Source organism: Nuphar pumila, chromosome 1, assembly GCF_984573655.1.
Source record: "Nuphar pumila chromosome 1, dmNupPumi1.hap1.1, whole genome shotgun sequence".
Classification (NCBI taxonomy): Eukaryota; Viridiplantae; Streptophyta; class Magnoliopsida; order Nymphaeales; family Nymphaeaceae; genus Nuphar; species Nuphar pumila.
The window spans coordinates 171,756,820-171,775,234 of NC_143249.1; the positions used below are offsets into that span (position 1 = coordinate 171,756,820).

General features: G+C 35.8%; 1 protein-coding gene across 2 annotated transcripts; it reads right to left on the bottom strand.

The window, feature by feature from the left end:
- Positions 1–238: 238 nt before the first annotated feature.
- Positions 239–2,922, bottom strand: LOC149851278 (gibberellin receptor GID1C-like). Of its 2 annotated transcripts, none has more exons than XM_089999659.1 (2): positions 2,461–2,922; positions 239–1,909 (listed from the first exon to the last, which is right to left on the bottom strand). In XM_089999659.1, the coding sequence occupies exon 2, from the start codon at positions 1,879–1,881 to the stop codon at positions 874–876; it is 1,008 nt and encodes a 335-aa protein (XP_089855785.1). In that variant the 5' UTR covers positions 1,882–1,909; positions 2,461–2,922; the 3' UTR covers positions 239–873. The 2 variants fall into 2 exon arrangements, with proteins under 2 accessions (XP_089855785.1, XP_089855777.1); XM_089999651.1 differs by having other exon boundaries at positions 239–1,881; positions 2,461–2,919.
- Positions 2,923–18,415: the final 15,493 nt, after the last annotated feature.

Consider the following 18,415-nt stretch of genomic DNA (forward strand, 5'->3'; position numbering starts at 1 on the left):
TCCATAGCCATCTTAAACCAAAACTACACAAACGACCATGATGCCCGGCACGTCTTTTCTTTTTTCCTTTCTTTTGCAGCCTTTTTTAATCCAATAAGAACGATCAATCGTTGAGCTACATGCGAGGCCTTCAAATAACAGGAAGGCTTGTCTTTGGCACCAATAATATCATGTGTAGAATAGGTTCTTTCATCAAAACAAGAAAGAGCATCTGGAGGCCAAACAAGACTAGGAAAAATAAGGAGAAATTTCATATACATCTATTTCATTTTTATGTAGGATAAGTGTCTACATATTTCTAACACACAAGTATGTTACAGCCACAGATATACCCCCCCCACCATGCACCAGATAGAATTAGCTAGTTAAGCATCAAAACAAACAGATGATCTCTCCACATCGTTTGAATGAGACAGTGGCAAGATGATGATGACTCTCGGATGTGAAACCTGATGATGGTGGATGATTTCATTTCATCATGTTGCAATCTTCTTCTTCTTCTTCAGTCATACAATGACCATATGCCCTTTGAGCTCAATCTGTAAACCCTCCAATCACTGCCTTCAATCAGCAAGATGTGAGTGTGCTGCTAGAAACCATCGAGACAGTGCATGTTTCCCACCAATTTTGAGGTGGGCTGAAAGATTTTCAGCTCAACCAGCTTCAGAAGCCCAAAAAACCAGCCACCCAAATTGAGTTCTGCCCATATGCCTTACAACAACTAACAACAAAGCAACAAAAACTACGCTTACACTGCACATCAACACTCGCAGCCGAGAAAAGAGTAAAAAAAAATGAATTGCTGGATAAAATAAAATGTCTTGACGAGCTTTTCTTTGGTTATATGATGCAGGTTTTTGGAGGGTGGTCAGTCTACGAGCTGCTGTTGGAGCTCACAAAGTTCTTTATTTCCTCCATAACTCCATAGAAATGTTCTGTGTTGGGAAGGAAGTAAAACCCAATTGTTACCTGTTCCAGATAGATGAGTTTCACATCCTGCCCTTCTCTCTTGAGCCCCTCAGCATAGGCTAACTGCCAGTCCTGAACCAGATCCAGGCCTGCAACCACTACAAGGCTCTTGGGGAACGGCAGGCCTTTCAGGCTTACGCCATTGGGACCAAACGGATTGCAGGCAGGATGGTCTCTGTTCGCATCCTCTGGCAGGAAGGCTCTCCAGTACCAGTCCCTATCCTGAATCGTCACGAAGTATTTGCCATCAAGCCGCATCTCAGATTCTGTTCTCTTCTCACCACCGAACATGGGGTTCAGCAGTATGTTACCGGCCACAGGAACGCCGGATTGCGCGGCCCGCAGAGCGACGTGGTGGGCAATGTTGCCGCCGGAGCTGTCTCCGGCCAAGAAGACGGGGACCTTGGAGTCCTTCCCGCTCCTCAGCCATGGCATGGAGTTCACCCACTCCAGAGCTGCCCATCCATCATCATAAGAGAAGGGGAAGCGATGCTCGGGGGACCGGCGGTAGTTGACGGAGACCACGACGACCTTGCAGAAGGTCACGAGCCGGCGGCAGAGGGTGTCGTAGATGGCGCTGTTGGCCGAGGAGTGCGCGAAGCTGCCGCCGTGGAAGAAGATGATCACGGGGAGGACGGTGTCGCTCGGTGCGGGGTCGAACGAAACAGGGGTAGCTGTGTTGCCGGGCTGAGCGTCTGTGGATGGCCTGTAAACCCGACTCAAGAGGCTGGTGGAACGCTCCACGATCACGTCGAAGGAGTAGACCCCGTCCACGGGAGAGGCATTAGGAGGCACCTTCCTGTCGAGGAATTCGGCTAGATGGCGATTGAACGTTCCGTCGGGACGGCGGAGAAGATTGTATGCCAATTTGAAATTGGATATTAGGACCCATGTGTTGAGGGGAACCACCATCTGCGCATATAAGAAAAATCACACCTTTCTGAAAACTAAAAACGGCATCCAAAATTACAAAATCCTTCAGGTTATCAGAAACCAAAAAACATCCCCAATCAAAAAATGAAATACACCCCCCCCCCCCCCTTCTCTCTCTCTCTCTGGTCGTCGTTGTTTCTAATTTTATCATTTCCTTTGGAATATGATTAGACAGAAGAAATGATCATCCCAATATATGCGACACCTGAGAACTCATCCTGAGGATCAGTCATAGCGCTTCATTTCTTTTGCCCATAGGATAATACGAAAAGAAAGAAAGAGAAAAGAAAAAAATCAAGAGTCTCCAAATCGAATAGCCATGTAAGAATGAAACAATCGTGAAGATGAAGAACTAATCAGACCCATCAGGAAACCTCCGAGACCCAAAGTCTTTGCATCAACCGCTAGTTCTTTGCCCCAAATCTCGGTCGATGAATACGAGGGACAAAACTCAGAAAACCCATCGTCCGAGAAGTACCCATCAATCAAGATTAATCCCCCACAAATCAAAAGGGGGAAATTCATTACTAGAAGACCAGAAAGAAAATGAAAGGTTACCTTGGCGTCATTGAGGGACACATCGTTACTTCCAGCCATAGCGGAGGGGATGATACTAGAGGAAAACCCTCGGTAACCAACACAAGTCCTCCCAGCGACACTCTTCTCTCATGCTTCAGCGGACACGAGAACAAATAGCAAAGAGAGGTTAAGAAGGAAACAAATCAGAAAAAAAAAAAGCCAAAGAAAACCCCTCCCCTCTCCTCCTCCTCCTCCTCTCTCTCTCTCTCTCCGTTGAGAAAACACAAATCCCAGTATGAGTGAGAGAGCGGAAATGGCCCCCTCCAAACCCTGAGATCAATCTCTCTAGTCCTCGCTCCTTGATTCTCGCCAGAGAAAAGCAAAACAGTGGGTGGGCTCCAATCAGACAGAAACCCAAGTTAGAGAGGAGAACCCACCATCGTCGTTTTAGAGAGAGGCGGAAGGGAAGGGGAGGGGAAGGGAGGAAATGTGTGGGAAGAGGAAGGGAGGGGAGGGGTGGAGTCAAACACTAGATTCCAAAAGAGTGGGGCTCCTTAGAGACGGAAGTCACGACAAATCGGGCGGCTCAAAATAAAAACCCCGAAACCATTGGCCCTCTCTCTCTCTCTCTCCTGACTCGCTTCCATACCAAAATCCCCTTCATAAATACAATAAAAATAAGTTTTTTTTTGAACGATTACACGTCTGCTTTCTCGTGTCCTTTTTTTTTTTTTAAATCCGAAGCCTTTTAAAAATTATTGACAATGATGGTAAATTGGGGGAAAGAAAAGTGTTGAGAGAAAAAGTTTCCGTGTTCATCCATTAATTGCTGCTCTTCGTCATTATCATTTATTCTTAATGGTCCAATTATTTGAGAGAAAAACCGGTTCAAAGTGAGAGTAAGAGAAGGAGAAGAAGACAAAAGGTGGTGCGTGCAGACGACGCCAAAGGCAAAGATGAGAGAGAGAGAGAGAGAGCAGACGCGGACAAAAGCACCACCTTCCCCCGCCCCTCACTTTCCCTTTTTTTTGTTTTTTTTGGGGAAGGTTTTACCAAATTGTACTTCGGTCTGCTTCTCCCTTTCCTGAGCTACCCCTACAATTCTCGGTCAAGGTCGACCCCAATAGTACTTAGTTGCTTACCCCCTTTTGCCTCCTCCCTTTCTCATCTCCTTTTCTGCCTCTAATCTTCTTCAAGAGTACAAGCTTGCCCATCTCTCCTCTCACCCTCCCCTTTTTTGATGGTGTAAAAGAATTGGCATATTACAATTTCTTTGTGACAACAGTCCACCCACAGGTGAACATTTTTCTTCCGAGGGAGATGTAACGAATCCGTCCACAGGAAACTCAACTAAAACTACCTAGCAGTCTTATCCAGCACAGAGATGGGATCACAAAATTAAGCAGAAAAGTTAGAGTTGGAACTTGGAACTACCTGCTAAAACGACAGTCGGCATATGCCAAAATCTTTGATCGTACGTGGAGACCCCGTTGCTCCTCTAATACAGCTACCGGAACGAGTCTTTTTCCCCACACACGGTGGGAATGGGGAACGTGTGTTAAGCAGCCCAACAGAAATATGAACTAAAATAACAGGTTTAGTTTCCCAATGAAGAAATAATTGATCCACAGCTTGGCTTCGATGGGGAACATTTTAAGGGCAGCGGCCGCCAGACCCTTCTCAAATGCAAAATCTTGCACACAGTGTGCTAATCTAGAGAGAGAGAGAGAGAGAGAGAGAGAGAGAGAGAGAGAGAGAGAGAGAGAGAGAGAGAGAGAGATTATTTTTTGGGTTCTCTCTTGAAGAGTTAGTAACTTCAAAATTTTCTCTTATAAGCGCATATATACAATCTTCACTGTTGATTTTTTTAAAATCTTGAAAACAAAATTGCAGGAAGAAAACTTCTGTTATTGCGCCCCCCCCATATTGTACGCTTCGGTAGAAGCATATAAATCTTTATTGCTTACGTTTTTCTTGTGTTTTTGTTTTCCTTCTTTGTGGCCTTGCTCTGGATTTAATCTGTGCAACTTCTTGTCTCTAACAAAATGTTGGTGTGCTATATTCGTGATTCAGTTATTTCCCTTTGTGGATCTAACCTGCCTATGTTCTCCATACTGAAGTATTTGTGATATGCATCATTCTATACTTTCACGAGGCAAACACAAAACTTAGGAGTGCGTGTCAACCTTCGCCTTGGCAAATTGAATACCTGCAATTTTGTTTTCCCATTTTGTGATTTGTGACTAGAACCATTTTTTTAGCTTGGAAGAGTTTGACCCTTTAAAGCAAATCTGATAGAATTGATAAACCCCTAAGGAAGGTGACCCTCAACGAATTCTTCCTTCCAATCAGATGAGGTACAAGACTTTCCTTCATGATTGGAGTTTATCACTGCTGAAGGACTGGCTGAATTACGTTCCCGGGTACTAGCAAACTGCAAACAGATGTACATCTTTGAGACTTATCTGATGCTCCGTGTTGCCTATGTTTTGGTAAGAAAGCATGCCTGGTACTTGGACATCTGCCTCCTGTTTGCTTTGTGCAGTCCAAAGCAGATCTCACGAATCGAAATTTTGTTCGTCCCACTTCGTCCGCAAGGACCAAGGCATAAGCAATCCTAACTATGCATGTGCTTTCTCCAGTTTCTCTTCTCAGTTCCATGTGAAATATACGGAACCCACTTCTTCTGTAACTAAGAACAGAACTCTCCATTGCAAGGCACTCAATTTTATTTCCATGTTTCACACTGGCAACTACAAGACTCGTATTGCTCTCAAACAGCCTCTGAAAAAGATGAAATCAAACACAAGAACACCACGCACTTAACGTGGTTCGGAAAGGAGTGACCTACATCGATAAACTCTCTATCTCTCACGATAGATGAGAGCTGATCTCTCTTCATTGTTATAGCAACGCACATAGCAATGTACATGTCCCTTTTGTTAAGGCTATAAAAAGGAATTACAAATCCAATCTGAATCTCTAGGATTACAACCAATATTAGAAAGAGGACTACAATCATATCTGAAAAGTGAACCTCTAGCTAAATCAAATGATCATTAGCAAATTTAGAGGAATCGAATGCTACTTTGGTGGCTTGATAAAACGGCTTTCCTTCACCTTATAAGTGGATTATGAAAGTATTAACTTCACATTTGATCTTACCAGATTGGTGAATTGGATATGGATCTTCACCTTCAATACCTGGGTATGGATCTTCTCCTTCAATACCCGTTGTCTTAACACACTCCCTCAGGTCAATCTCTAAGAGATTGAGCTTGTCTCTAAAGAAACTAAACTTAAGTCCATGGAGAGTTTTTGTAAGAATATAAGCAACTTGGTCTTGAGATGGAATAAATTGAACATTAATTTCTCATTTACGAATATTTTTTCGCATAAAGTAATTATTGATTTCAACGTGTTTAGTTCTAGCATGGAACACTCAGTTTGCTGCAAGATAGGTGACTCAAATTGTCACACCGTAGTGTTGTGGTTTCACAGGCAAGAATATTCATTTTTGTTAACAATTATTTGAGCCACAAAAACTCAGAAACTATTCCAACAATGACTTTGTATTCTACTTCGATACTTGTCTTAGCTAACTGTGTGTTGCTTGGTTGAGCTCCACGACAAAAGATTGGTTCCAAATAAGTGAGATATCCACTGGTAGACTTATGATCATCTAGGCATCTTAGTCAGTTAGTGTATGAGAATACACATAATCTAAGAGAAGGATATTTTTTAATTTTTAATCCCAGATTTATGGTTCTATTGAGATATCTTAGAATTCTCTTCACATAAAACCAATGATCTTGACCGGGTTGATGCATAAATTGACATGCTTTGTTGACAGAGTAAGCTATAGGTCTTGTGAAGGTAACGTATTGTAGAGCTCCAATAACACTTCTATATTGAGTAGCATCCTCATGCAAAGTCCTATATTTGGATAAACTGATATGTGGAGCAACATAGGTCACTACAAGAAAACACGTCATTATCGACCATAAATATGGCGATGATAAATTATCATCATCAATAAATAATTACTCTCGATGATATAAAATATCCTAGTAAAAATACTTATTGCCGACAATCAAATATCGTCGCTTTATCCTATTAGTAATATGAATAGGAAGACGTGAAAGATGGTAGAGAGTAGATATTGCCGACGATATTGTTGTCGATTTTAATCAATGATTATAATTAATCATCACTTATTATCTTTTATACTTTTTATAGTAATGATGACGACAATTATTGTCATATATATGAATATATTACAAATACTCAACAATATTTATAATGATAATTATCATTGTCAATATGTTGATTATTTATAATCTATTAATGATGATAATTATCATCATAATATGAATAGATTACAAATACTCTGCATATTGACGACAATAATTATTGTCATTCATAGATTACATATAATCAACATATTGACGACGACCATTATTATCGTGAATAGATTACAATTATTCACGATGATAATTATCATCGTAAATATGCTGATTATGAAATATATTGATGACGAAAATTATCACCGTTAATAGATTACAAATAATCAACATATTGATGATGATAAATATCATCATCAATATATTACAAATAATCAACATGTACACGTTGATATGTATCATCATTAATATGCATATTATTTCTAATAAATAGATTACAAATAATCAACGTATTATCAACGATAATTATCGTAGTCAATATGCTAATTATTTGTAATATGTTGACCACGATAATTATCATCGGCAACATATTTCCTAATCAGCATATTTATGATGATAATTATTATCGTGAATAGTTGTAATCTATTCACGATGATAATTATTATCGTCAATATGTTGATTATTTGTAAACTATGAACGATGATAATTATTGTCGTCAATATGCTGAGTATTTATAATCTATTCATATTATGCTGATAATTATCATCATCAATATACTAATTATTTGTGATCTATTGATGACGATAATTATCATCATCAATATATTGATTAATAAAAAAAATATGCATGGAATCGTGCAAATTTGCATAGAACTTTCGCATAGTTTGATGAAAATTCACTCAATTAAGAAGAAATGCACATGGAATCACATGAATTTGTATGCTCTTATAGAAACTACTCTTCGATTATTACAAAACACTTCAATTATTATAGAAAAATATAACACTTCAAATGAACTTTTAACTCTACTATTACAAAACACTTTAAACACACTTCAAACAAATTTCAAACTCTACTATTACAAAACACTTCAAATACACTTCAAACTTGAATTCAAATTTCAGATTTTTCTATTATTATAGAATCTGATCTTCAATTCAAATAACCAAACATATACAATTGAAAATAGTCCATAATATATATAATAGTCAAAAACATTCCAACAATTTAATTACAACTTCATATACAAAAATATACATAAAAGTCCAATATAATCCAACAAATTAATTACAACTTCAAAATCACTCCTTTAGGCATAACCTTAACTCGTTGTTGATCTTCTCTATGTTTTCGATAAGGAGCAGTTTGACTTATTATTACAATGACCTTTTCTTTAAACAACTTCCTTAACCTTTAGTTTTCTTCTCGTAAAAGGGCCATCTCTATAAGAATGTTCAGACTCCTTGCCCCAACTTCCTTCTCCTCCTCCTCAGTCTGGACTTTAACTTACTCATCATCAAGTACCATGGTGTCGATGTCTTCTCCGTCGTTGTACCAGTCTTCAAGTTTGAATTCAAACAATATTGGGTCTTCCTTCTTCCTATCCTTGTATGTGCCATGAACAATTTTGCTTACTATACTAGGGCGATTGAGTGATTACTGTTGAACAAAGCCAAATTGCCAGACCACTCAACTGACTAGTTGGCACTCAACTTTATTTATTGTGCAACCAAATAACTCTCCTCATAATGCCCTTTGATTCCACAATTACATCCTGGTTATCCTCATCCACTGCGTCTATATAGAGGCATCACGTTACCTATAATAACATTTCATTCATGGTTGGTCCTATATCGCATTATAGCAAAAAATGTAAGAAATTATTTCAAGAATATTGACATGTGTCATGAAAATCTTGTGCAATTCTGCATTGCTAGCTTCCCTGCTAATACAATAACACAACCCTCTTCACTCACTTATACCCTCATCTTTAAAAACATGTCTCCATATTGCAATACGAGAAAATTCTTCAAAAACCTCATATTTCAGGGGCCTTTCAATGGATATGTGCTCCCATATCTAGATCTGCAAGGATTAATTAACACACAAGTACATAAACAATTTCTATATAATGTTTGAATATAAATCAAAAGTTAATAAAAAATGAAAGAATGAATACATCGAACAACACCAAAATTCATGAGGTTCATTCTTACACTCATTTAAACTTGCATATAGATATGCAATTGTGACAACTCCCCATGCGTACTCATCGTCCTAATCCAGTGGTTGCAAGCATTCCAAGTATGATGCATGGATCGTCTTCTCAACAATATTGATGAACAAATACGTGCCAAAAAAGTAGAGTAAGAATGCTCTCACCTTCCTCTCCAAACTATAGTCATTCTCTCTAAAATAGGGCAGCTTTGCACTCAAACTCTATGAAACAGTAGGGTCATAGTGGCTCCTCAACCAAACTAACCTAAGCCTATCACCTACAAACACATCTTCTCCCATATCTAGGAGCAGTTTACCCAATTGGTTGAAATCTGCTCACCGACGTCCAATCACTGGCTTCCTATGGCACTTGAATCTGGTGATTCGTGCCACGTCCTTCAATGTAATGGTCATCTTATTGCTTTCAAACTTGAATGTGCTTGTTGATGGATTCCAGAATTCAACAATGAATTCTAGGAGATTGTGACTAGTGTACTACTATGTGATCTCCAAGAATTTTCAGAAATGCATCCAATTCAACCAATCCTTCATGTTGTCCATCAGTGTTTGGAACCAAGAGTGGGCTTGAATCCAGTAGAATCAATGCTTTGGACCCTCTGAATCTTTTGGACACTATAGATCCTGCATTCACAATTAATTTTGTCATGTTCATAGCATAAATAACAATATGTTTGAGTGTCTATGCTTACACAAACCAATATAACATTTTAAAGATTCAAATTCATAAGTTTATTTTGGACTTTGGATACAAAGCATTGAAATAATAAAAATTTATGCAGCAATTGATGTGTAACTCATAACACATTACAATTGTAAGAAACTTCAACCAAGCCTAACAATATAATAATCTATTAGACGATACCTTTAAACAATATGAAATATACAAGAGTGAACAATGTTTATATATATATATCATATGCTAACAAAACAACATCTAACAACATACATCTAATTATATATTGCTAATGTTTTTATATTAATGTATATATGAATATAGTAATTGTAATATAGTAAAGTTGCATATAAGATACATAAAAGCTATTGAGTTATTTAAAAGTAATACAAATTTAGTTGATAAGTTATTTCTCTTTTGTTCAAGAATTTAGCAATCAAAATAATAAGATTAAAGTCAAAGTCAAAGTCAAAGTCATGTACTTACACACAATAGAGAAACATACTTCTAGATGAGTATTAGACCTTGTTGGTTGCTGCGACCTCTTCTTCAGAGCCTCATTCTCCTCCACTTTCAAGTCTTGGGGAGGAGGATCCTCATGTGCACTTTGCATCCCAACCTCACTCTTCTCCACTTTCGGGTCCTGGGGAGGAGGAACCTTTTGTGCACTCTACAACCCAGCCTCACTATCCTCCACTTTTAGGCCCTTACTCTCCTCTACTTTGCTCCTCACCCGCATATCTTCATGGGGAGGAGAAACCTCATGTGCACTCTTGCCTCTGCCATTATAGGTGGCTATTTCTTTGGCTTGATCTAACTGGGTTGAGCAAAGATTTATATGTGTGAGTGGAGAGGGTGTCTTTTTTATGCATTACATTTGATACCCACATTGGTGGCTATAGAGCACACTCTCTCTCTACCCAGATGGCAAGCTTATTGTATGTTTTGGTATAGGAACTATGACCCACTATGTAATGAACATCAAGTAGTGCATGTTCTATGTTTTGAAGTACTTTTGCTCTTCTTTGGGAAACCTATTGTAGGCTGTGAGTTTTTTCTCTTCTTTGGTGCCATATTACAATTCTCATAATAAGAAATTCTGACAATAATAGAAATAAGGAATAGTCAATTGAAAATGTATGATAAACAATATTGAAATGATCATAATTTCATTCTTGCAGTATACCTGACAAACAATATTGAAATGAACAAAATGCAATTAAATTTACCAAATCCTATTACAGTATTACGTAGGATAATATCAGACCTATAATACATTTCAGAACATATCACGTATCAAAATGGTTAAGGACTAAACACTTTTTTTGAATAACTTGCACTCATATTTTATACAAACAACAACCACAAAATTTCATTTAGAATGGTTTGGATATATATTTTTTAAAGTCACATTCAAATACATGATAACAAACATATTTATAACATACAAAGAAACATATTGACAACATGCATGGACATATGATAATAAGCATGCATTGTCCTTTTTCTGGAAAGGTGGATACATGTTAAAATTATGTCTTGCAATTTTTTTTTTAAACATGATTATGTTGTTTAGTGCTTCTACAAACCATCAGTTTATATAAATATGTACTAACATAATTAACTAAAATTTGTATCATCTTGAAGAAAATGTTACACACACAACCCTAATTTCTATAAACATTCATGGATTACAAACATAAGAAAACTATGTTTATGGTTTACATAGTTTCTATACCAAAACATACAATTATGCATCTCTTTGATTAACAACCATAATTTCTACGAACATCATAATTATGCATTTATGTTAAATGATAAAAAAACTCTTAATATTCTAACCGAAATAAAATCATGCAATATTCATGGATTCATGCCCAACGGTAATTAGAAAAAAAAATACAAAAAAATTCTAAATTCGACAAACATAAAAAACTTTGCATTGATGTTAATTAATAAAAAACATTAATATTCTTACCAAAATCAAACCACACAATATATTCTTAATGGTAATTAAAAAATACACCAAAATAATACCTTAAAACTATATTTATGTCATTCGAAAAACACTACATTGAAACCCTAAATCTAGAAAAATGACCTTACTAGAAAAACACCACATCAAAACCTTAGAACCATTTATATAAATATCGGCACCCTACCAAAAAAACTTAAAGGATTTCACTGGTTGGGGACCACAAGATAAAGTACAAACAATTGCCGATAATGTGCCTTCAAAATTAGTTATCATAGGAAATAATCGCAAAAAAATTTACCAATGAGGAAGTGGTTAGGCAACCACTGTTTAGGGAGCACAAAAAGCCCTAGGTTATGCAAAAATAGGGTATGAGGACCACAAATTTACGCATAAAAGGTTTTAAGAAAGGAAACAACACACTTAATGCTTGCAGAATTCTCACGAAGAAAAAGAATTTTAAATCTACTCATGTAACATTTAGCGATTTCAACAAACATTAAAAGACTTTCATATACATTTCAGGAATTTTGCAAGGATTGTCAGAATTTTTGTATTATAGATGCAAAATCGTGAGTACCATCTGAAAGCGTTGAGAATTTTGCATAAGATATCATGCAAAATTTGTGAATTACACTAAAAAGCATGCAAATTTTATTTTTAGTGATATTTGGTGGGATCAAGAGAGTGTCACAATGTAACATGCAAAACTCTAAAAATCTGCTCATTTAAAGGGTAAAAAGGTCCTAAAAAATAAGGTAATGCATGATAATTATCATAATTAATAAGCTGGATGTTGATAATTACCATCGTCAATATGTTGATTATCTGTAATCTCTTAACGACGATAATTATCATTGTCAATATACTGATTATTTATGAGTCATTGATTTTCAAGCCTTAAAAAAACCTTCTTATACATCATAATCAAATGATCCAAGAGTCTGTTTCTATAAAACCATGCATCTAGATCGTATTTGTACAGTGAAATTTTAGAAAAAAAATAAAAAAGTCTATGAAAATCTCAATGCATTCCAATTTACACATTTGAGTGGTTTATATATTTTAGTTACCCTCAATTAGAGGAAACTGGTATGCACCAAGATTTCTATAGGTTTTTTTATAAATCTAACCTTGCATTGTTCATTTGCTTGAAATCGACTATTGGATCATCGTAATTGAATCAAGAAATGTGATTTTTTATGCTTGTATATTTACGAAAATTTCGAGCCATTGTTTTTCAAGCTTTAAAAGATCCTTCTTATACAACATAATCGGATGATCCTAGAGTCTATTTCTATAAAACCATACATCTAGATCACATTCATACTATAAAATTTTAAAAAAAAACTATGAAAATCTCAGTGCATTCCAGTTTATATATTTGGCTGGTTTGCATATTTTAGTTATTCTGAATCAAAGTAAACTGAAATATGTAAACTGGTATGATTCAAATTTTTCGTAGTTTTTTTTTTAAAATCTAACCATGCAGATGCATTCGACATGGTCCATTTGCTTGAAATAGACTATTGGATCATCGTAATCAGATCAAAAAATGTGATTTTTTATGCTTGCATATTTACAAAAAAATTGAGCCATTAATTTTCAAGCCTTAAAAGATCCTTCTTAAACATCATAATCGGATGATCCAAGAGTTTGATTCTATAAAGCCATGTATCTAGATCACATCCATATGGTAAAATTTTAAAAAAAAAAGCTATAAAAATCTTGGTGCATGCCAGTTTACATATTTTAGTTACCCTAGATCAAGGAAAACTGAAATATGTAAACTAACAAAATCTGTAAACTGGTAGGAATCAAGATTTTCATTATTTTTATTTTGCAAATCTAACCCTGCAGATGCATTCAGCGTGGTCCACTTGCTTGGAATCGACTATTGGATCATCATAATCAGATCAAGAAATATGATTTTTTATGCTTGCATATTTACAAAAATTCTGAGCCATTGATTTTCAAGACTTAATAGATCCTTTTTATACATCATAATCAAATGATCCAAGAGTTTGTTTCTATAAAACCATGCATCTAGATCACATCCATACGTTATATATTTCAACCTGACAATAATTATCGTCGTTGATGATAAAATTTACTTTATAGATTTTTGAGAGAGAACGCCCACCCTTTTTTTTTGTTCCTTGAAAAAAACAAATCCCCCTTCTCACCGCCCTTTCCCTTTGCCAGGGATCTCCGAAGGTGAAGCCTATCTCCTTCCTTTTTTGCTACTACTGCGTTCATCATGTCGTCACCGCTGCACTCCCTGTGTGCCCCTAACCTTTGAAGATGTCTTCCTCCATCGTCGGTAATCTCTCTCTCTCTACCTCTGTTAACCATAAGATCATTTTGAAGGCTGCTTTTAAACAAATCATGACATGATTACTTTACCCCAATATGATGAGGCGTATTAGATCAGAGCATAATCTAATGGTAATCCATCAGAGCTCACCTTGATGTCATTCATCCATATGATGAATGACATCCCAAATCCCATGGATGGACTCTCTGTCTTCTAGATGGGTCCCACATTTTTTTCAAAGTTGTTGATGCCCTAGATGAATGACATCTAAAGTTTGCAAAATGAATGATTGAAAAATAGTTCATTTGTATGGTATTTGTGATGTTGTTCATCAGAGTGAGCTCTAACGGATTACTATCAGAGCACACTCTGACTTGATACACACTCCAATATGTGTTCTTGAAAAAGAGAGAGGATCAGGCCAGAGGAATGTTGTTCATCCTAAAAATGAATGACACCCATCAAACAATGAATAAGACACATGTCCTTAAGAAATAAATTATAAAATCAGATGGTTAAATGTACTAAGAAAAACATTATTTAACTTTTTATAAATAGTTGACAAGTTTGGTGGCCTTTTGTAATTTATTAAAAACTATTTTATTTTTTTATTTTTTTTGTTCAGTTCTTAGTGTCAGATTCTCATTATTAGCAGAAATGTGCCTAAGCTTTTTATGCATTTAATCTTACATCGGTGTTTATACTTTCAAAAGTCACTTAGGTGAATTATGCTTAGTCATGTCTTTATTGAGTTGTCGTGCTATTTGTCTGAACTGTTGTCAAGCTCCTTTCAGTATTTTTGAGATTAAAAGTATTTGATTCGTCTGAATGTAATCATTTGAACAAATTTACTATATATATAACTGTGTATAAGATATTATTTTATTCATCTAATATCATTTTTTTAATAAGAAATAGATGACAGGAGGGCGGGGACGATTTGCGCGAGGTTCATGCTACAGGACGACTGTTGCAAGTACTCTGATGCCTCTTGCCACTCATCTTGGTGACAACATGCAGGGTCGAGGGACATCAACATCTTTCCCTGATGTGTCAAACAATGATTTTCCTCTGGAGGCATCATCCCCTAACCATGGTGCATCGAGTAGTGTTGCATGTAAGTGGTCATTTTCATATTAATTTTTTTTTCTGTATATGTTACCTTGATTCAATCTATTTTAACTATATATACTTGTTTGTGCAACCACACCATCTATGAGGGCACCTCAGGGCAAGAACATGTGCACAAGGTTTGCATTGTTGAGGTGAAAAGGCCTTATCCCACTTAGTATTCCAGTTGGATCATAGGCAGATGAGTGCCCAAACACTTATATATTTGTTGGGTGGGTGACATACGTTGTGTACGAGCATACAAAACTTTATCATATATCCTGAAAGAAGGTGCCCAAAGCACACAAAAAAAGAGTTGCAGGACTTGATAGTGGTAAGTATCATGCCCTATTGTAGTAGTACCTATCTTTTCTATTTTAACAAAGAGTATTGACTTTCATCTTCTAGTTGTTTTGTTATATATTTCGGTCTAATTTCATTTTGAACATGAATCAATTAGAGGACAAAAAAGCCTTAAACATTTAGTTCGCTCAAGCCTATAGAGAGATCTGCCATAATTACAATAATATGTATAAGGGATATGCAACTAAGGATGAAGCCATACCAAATGTTCCAAAGCATATTTCCAATGCGCATTGGAAGGATATATGCAACAAATTATTCAACAATATGAAATGGATGGTAAACTACTTGTTGGAGGATATATGTAGTCGGTATATATGTATATATATATATATATATATAATAATTGATCTTCATTTCATCAAGGTAAAGTGTGTAAGAAACAAATCTAATAGAGCTGAATTGCAGGTCAGTCATACTAATGGAAAAAAATCATATATGTGACATCGAAGAAAAAAGCTATAATCATTGGATTTCATAGGTATATGATAGAAATTTGTTCATGTTAGAGAGATCGGTTCATTTCTATATGATCATAAATTATAACTTAATTTTGCTCTCTCATGTTTAAAGCAATGCTTTAGGAGAAGAAATTCAGTTGATTGAGATGTATAGATCAACCCACACAAACGCTAACGATGACTGATCATGCATAACTTCATACATTTCTATACATGATCATGTGCGGTGAATGGTTAAAAATGCTTATTTGAAAAGGTTTTCACATCTTGTCAAAATTAGAAATTGAGCAAACTGGAGCCTTTTTAAGTGATTTAGAGAAAACAATTAAGTTTTTAGAAATTATTTTTTTTAAAAGAGATATCTTTTTGAAATAGTGAAAACTTATGGGACTCTTTTAAAAAATTATTTCTCAAACCTAATTGCATCTATAATGTCTCATGTTAAAGAGAGAGAGAGAGAGAGAGAGAGGCATCTTCCAATTTTTAAAATCCATGCCCCCTCTCTCTCTTTTTCCCACTCTCTTCCTTCTCCAACCAATTTCTCTCCCTTCTTTTCTTTTTTCTCCTCTCTCCTTACCTTCATCCTCGCTGGTTCCTCTTCCTTCCATCCTCGGATTTGGTGGCAAGTGTTTGATTGTCACGGAAGACCGCTCTCTTCCTCAACCGTTCATCGAAAACAAGCTGCAAAATGTTGTTTCTTTCTTCTTCCTTTTCATGTAGTTTAGAGTGCATTGCATAACACATCCCAGGTTATGTAATGTTCATTGTTAATCATATTTTTGTTGCATATTCATCTAGGTAGTTCACATATTGCATCTGAAAACAAAAACAAAGAAAAAAAATCAGAAAATAGAAAATATAAAATTTTTGTGAGATTCTTGTTAGCATAGTTGATCTATTACTTGTGTGCGATATCTTCTTGATCTAGATAAATCGACTACTTTGATTCAGTTTAATTTTCATTTTTGGGTGAGTGATCGGTTTGAGAACTGTTTTAGAGTAGATTCAGATTGTTAGCAGCTGCTTTACATTGGGGTAGTTTGATTAAATCGGGTGTGCCTGACTGCATTTTTCTTTCAGTTGGTCATTGTTTTTGTCATTAATTAGGATCAACGTCTTATTTATGTTCAGTCATATTGCATGTTTCAGTCGATGGTTGCATTTAGAATCTGATTTGTTGATTCAAAATGACTGTAAGGTTTTTAGTTGGTCTTCTTTAGGGTATCGTTTTTCTTTTAAGCAACAATGTTTTTTTTGTTGTCATTAACATCCGTTTGTTACATATGGTAGAAAGTTTCATTAATTGTTAGGCAATATTTCATGCTGTATGTGTTTATCCATTGGTGTTTATGTCATTAGTGAATAGATTTCATTATTAACCAGGTAGTAGATTAGTTTAGAACAGTAGTAACATTAGTTAAACAATACGGTTCCCTGTTCACCAAGCAGTCACGTAATATCCTTGTGCAAAACATCCAGCCGTAGGTTAGAACTTACCTTTAGACATCTGTAGCATGTGGGAAGGCATTTGACATTCAACAATTAGAACCGTGAGTCACATTGTTGCGTTTTCTTAATTAGATTATGTTCTCTATTCAGTTTCTTTTTTGTTTTTTTTTTAATTTGTATTGATCAACGTGATAGATAGTATATATTTAATTAGGTGGTCTTTCTCATTGTTGTAGTTAGTTCTAAATTGATACAGTCCATAGTATCATTATTTATTTACATTAGCCAATTGACGTCTTTGCATGTTTATAATTGATTTCATCCTTCCTTCGAGTGACGTGCATTAAGTACATATTTGATCTTAGTAGTTAGTTTCATGAATTGATGTTCATGTTAAGAGTTAGCTCATAGTTAGTTTGTGTTGTTACTTTAGTTAGTTCACATTAATCAATTTGTGCTTTTGTGACTTTTCGTTATATTTTCCTTTGATTTTCGCATAGATCTCTTGTTTATGCTGCATGTTTGGTATTTTTATTTTGCAAGGAACTGTTTGACGTGCAAAGAGACCCTTTTTCATCTCCATGAAGAGCCCTCCGAGGTCTCTAAAAGGTCTTCTCAAGGAACCCTCAGAAGTGCCCCTCAAGGAAGCCCTTAGAGGAAGAACATAAAAAAGATTCAAGCAAGAGACAGAGGGACCACAACAAGAACTCAAGCACTGAAGGCTCCTGCTTTTCTTTTTAGATTAGGCTTTTATTTCATTTAATTCAATTCATTGGGTTTGTAATAAGGCCTTTTTATTCTTTTATTCGTTTAAGCCCTCTCGTAGGCCAGTACTCTTGAGTGATTTATTTATTTATTTAATTTATTTTTATTTATTATGTCAATAAAGAGTAGCATAGTAATTGTGTGTTTGGACACGAGTATTTCCCATTCTATGAGATCGACCCGGGCTCCACCACTCGTGTGAGCCAGTTTTTATATTTTTGGTGTTTGACTTTCACTGGATTTTAATTGAAAATTATCATTTTAAAAAAAGTTTTCATAAAACTCACACCAATGACTTTCTGAGCAATACTGCAACCAACAATTATGTAAGTAATTGAATCATTTTATGGTCTTGTATATGTAAATATATGTTTGTATTGCAGCATGAGATGACACAGTTGGCATTGCAAAACTCCAATATAAAAGATTCTGCGATACTAAAGAGGTCCTTGGTACATG

Coding starts and splice junctions, on each gene's coding strand:
- LOC149851278 (XM_089999651.1), bottom strand. CDS start 2,499: ATGGCTGGAAGTAACGATGTGTCCCTCAATGACGCCAAG. Junction 1,882..2,460: donor TGTCCCTCAATGACGCCAAG/GTAACCTTTCAT, acceptor TTATATGCGCAG/ATGGTGGTTCCCCTCAACAC.